Source organism: Nestor notabilis, unplaced genomic scaffold (assembly GCF_000696875.1).
Source record: "Nestor notabilis isolate BGI_N333 unplaced genomic scaffold, ASM69687v1 scaffold3865, whole genome shotgun sequence".
In the NCBI taxonomy this organism is placed as follows: domain Eukaryota; kingdom Metazoa; phylum Chordata; class Aves; order Psittaciformes; family Psittacidae; genus Nestor; species Nestor notabilis.
Window position 1 is genome coordinate 64,195 of NW_009930535.1, and position 3,661 is coordinate 67,855.

At 38.4% G+C, this 3,661-nt stretch overlaps 1 protein-coding gene across 1 annotated transcript in view; it reads right to left on the minus strand.

Moving 5' to 3' along the window:
* UPF2 (UPF2 regulator of nonsense transcripts homolog (yeast)) overlaps positions 1 to 3,661 on the minus strand; it is a 56,952-nt gene that overhangs the window by 26,603 nt on the left and 26,688 nt on the right. Inside the window, exon 10 of the mRNA XM_010015431.1 lies at positions 3,215 to 3,331. Within this exon, the coding sequence (XP_010013733.1) occupies positions 3,215 to 3,331 (117 nt within the window). The remainder of the gene's footprint in view (positions 1 to 3,214; positions 3,332 to 3,661) is intronic.

The window sequence follows — 3,661 nt, forward strand, 5'->3', positions numbered from 1 at the left end:
GATGCCATCCAGAGGGACCTGGACACGCTTGTGAGGTGGGCTGATGCCAACCTCATGAAGTTTAACCAAGACAAGTGCAAGTTCCAACCCTAACTATTCTATGATTCTATGATTCACAAAGGTAAAGCATTACATTTGAAGATTAGGTTTCTGGGTTTCCTTTGATAAAAAGAGATCACAGACAACATTAAAATGTCCAAGTTAAAAAAGGGTTTAGAATCATAGAAGGGTTTGGGTTGGAAAGGACCTTAAGGTCACCTAGTTCCAACCCCCCTGCCATAAGCAGGGACACCTCACACCAGACCATGTCACACAAGGCTCTGTCCAGCCTGGCCTTGAACACTGCCAGGGATGGAGCATCCACAACTTCCTTGGGCAACGCATTCCAGTGCCTCACCACCCTCACTGCAAAGAACTTCTTCCTTATATGTCACTTAAACTTCCTGTTTCAGTCTGAACCCAAGTTTGTTGGTTTGTTTTTTTTTTTCTTGGTGAGTAACAAAATCTCTCTGCAAGTAGCACATATTGCAGCTACGTCTCACCTGGTGAGAATGAGGAGGTACTCCCCTGGTTAGTAGCATTGCTTCCTACCCCCCAACACCAATTTGCATTGCAAGAAATAAAAGTTTTGCAAAGCAGCAGAATGTGTGCATTAGATGTTTCTTTACTGCTAAGCTTGAAGCACCTCTTCTAGAATTGCTTTCCTACTTAATTTTCCCTTAATTACTTTAAAAATGAATTCTTAGCTTTCTTCCACACTAGGAAAAGCAGTATTGTCCCTAATAGGAGCCTGCTTGCCATCTTATTACATACTATATCATCAGTATGTACTAAGACAAGTAATTATTTGGAAGATCAACAGGCCTTAATCCTACCCCTAAGAGTCATTAGTGAGATCAGCTTTATATTTTCTTAGATTTGTACTACAAGGTCTTAATTAGCTTGCTTTGGGAGCAATCTTTGCTATAGTTCCCACTAACTGGTACCATAAGGCTACGATCCAATTGGTATAAGACTATTTAAGTCAAAATTAATCACTATAGTTTTTGTACGGCAACATCAGAAGATGTAGCTATTAAGATGCCTGTAGAATATAAATCTGTGTAGCCAATTTCACATCTTAATCAACAGATATTCCAAACTTATGTGCCATGGCAGGGGGGTTGGAACTAGATGATCTTAAGGTCCTTTCCAACCCTAACTATTCTATGATTCTATGATTCTATATCTCTTCTCCTGGTTCCTCAATGCCTAAGAAAAAGACTACGCATACAAAACCTTGTGAAGATTTAAGCCTCGGTTATTGAAACAGTGTTTGTGGTTTCTCTTGCACTTCACAGTTAAATCGGGTTTAGTGCTCATCCAGCAGGTTTTAGCAATACAGCAAACAATCAGTGGTTTTGTAGTACATAGAACTGAAAGCAGCCAGTTACAAAAGGCAGCTTTGGTAAAGGTATTTCATTTTTCCTGACTTCTAAAAAGTTTGAATAACTACCAAACAAACAAACAAAAGAAGGCAGCAATGAGTAAAGTGTCTTTTAAAGATAATGGAACAGTGTTTTCAGGGGAAAAATACTTGGTTATGGAAAGGAACATATTTAACAATAAAACCCATCAGCTGGAAAAGCTTTAGAAAATTGAGACACTCAAACCTTTTAAGACAAAGTACACTGCAACAAAACGCATGAGCCAAGAACTTGCAGTTAATTTGCCCATCTCTTTCTTCTTGTGACTAAACCACCACAACAAATGCTATGACATTCAAAGAGGTTCAGAAAGAAACAGCATTTTGAGGGAAGGAAATTGTACAACAACATAACCAAGTGTGCAACGACTGCTTCTCCATCAATTCTAGAGCATGTGAAGAAAGAGTACAGATTCAAGAGAAAGACCTGGCAGGAGTAAGCCTGTGCTTTGGTAAGAAAGGAGATAAATACAGCAGAGGCAGTGGTATTTCACTAGCTTAAGAGCTCTGTTTTTAGGAAGAGATTCTAAACATTTCAATCGCTCCCTTCCAGAAGGGTAAACTACGTCCACCTTCTCCCCCAAACGCACAGACTACTTTCTTTACTGCAGATGCACACATCCCTATTCTTCCCACAGCACACAGATTTGAAGGGAACATCAAAACATCTAGCCAGGCTCCTAATACAATAACACAGTCTATTAGTTGGTCTGTATCTGCTTAAACTGCTTTTAATCTAATGTCATTTCCTATTGCTAGTGTCCATCTTTGAAGGACTTCTTCAACCACGTTGGACTCAGTCTCTTGCCTTGGACACACAAGTTTTAAGATTGTCTCTCAAGCCAGTAAATGTATTATTCAGTGCTCAAATTCATAGACTTAAGAAGACCCAAAGATAACCCTTGTTATTTTTGAATCTTTTAATCTAGACTTACACACACTACTTCTACTCTTACCTTAATTACCAATCTCTATTTCTAAAAGCTATTTCTCTAGCGTCTTCATAAACTTCTCCTTCAAATTTGGAACCCCAGATCATTACACAGGGCACAGAAACTGCCTCTTTCATATCTGTCTTCACCTAGAGTTGAGATATCTTATCTCCAGCTCCATTTTTCTAGCATTTTTCCCCTCAAATAGCATTTCAGGCATGTTCAGGTACAGCTATTATATTCTTTCAACCTCATCCTCTGGTTTTGCCTTATCTCCAAATTATTTGTAGTTCAAAAGCAGTAATTTTTTGCTTCAGAAATTTAATTCTTTATATTTTCTTTTAATTCATGAACAGATTTATAGATCAACTGGCACTCTCCAGAATACTGTTCTCACAGGAGATGCAATCTCAGAGCTGAGACAGCCCTGGACAGGCTGTAAATAATGAGATGAAACAAGTCCATAGCATTACAAACAAAAGGCTGATAGCACCACAGCAGCCTAGGACTTGAACACAGGGAACACCAGTCCATCATTCCACAATGAGGTGAGATTTCAAGAACCGATTCATTGTCCTCCCATACTTGTCTCTGGTTTTATTAAAGTAACAAGAACTTTATCCTCCCTGAGCACTTAAGATAAAACCTAATGTAAGTTTTCATTTACTAGTGTTTGAACGTTTTAAGTGATGACTGCTGTATTAATCACAATCATCACTATGGTGAAACCACATCACAAAGCCAGAAAATCAAAGTAATCACTGGTTTAATTCGGTGCATGACACCCTCCCCCATAAGATGACAGGTTTTCTCTTACCAGAAGAACACTGGTTCTTAAGTGAGATTCTGGTGATCTGAAGAGGAATCTTCCACAGGTTTCCAGCAGAGTACATGCCATTTCAATATGGTGATGAGAAAAGTCTGACAGAAGCATCTGGTATATGTTTATATAAAAATATAGCATGTTAAACATCTTTTTCAACTGCAGAAAACAATGAGTTACATCTACCAGACATTACATCAGTGTGGTGTCCCACATTCTTGAAGAAAAAAAAGATGCAAATTGATTTCACTGATCAGATGTTAACAAAATTCAAAATATTTATCTCACTAAAAAAGTGTAAGAACAGTCTAGAACCCAAATTAAGGCTCCAAAACCCTGAAAACCAGGATGCTTCCTAAGCCTAGCATGAAGAGACTATGATATTAAAACAAACTCTTATCATCTATCGCCCCTATACTCCTTCCAACTCTGTCATATCTG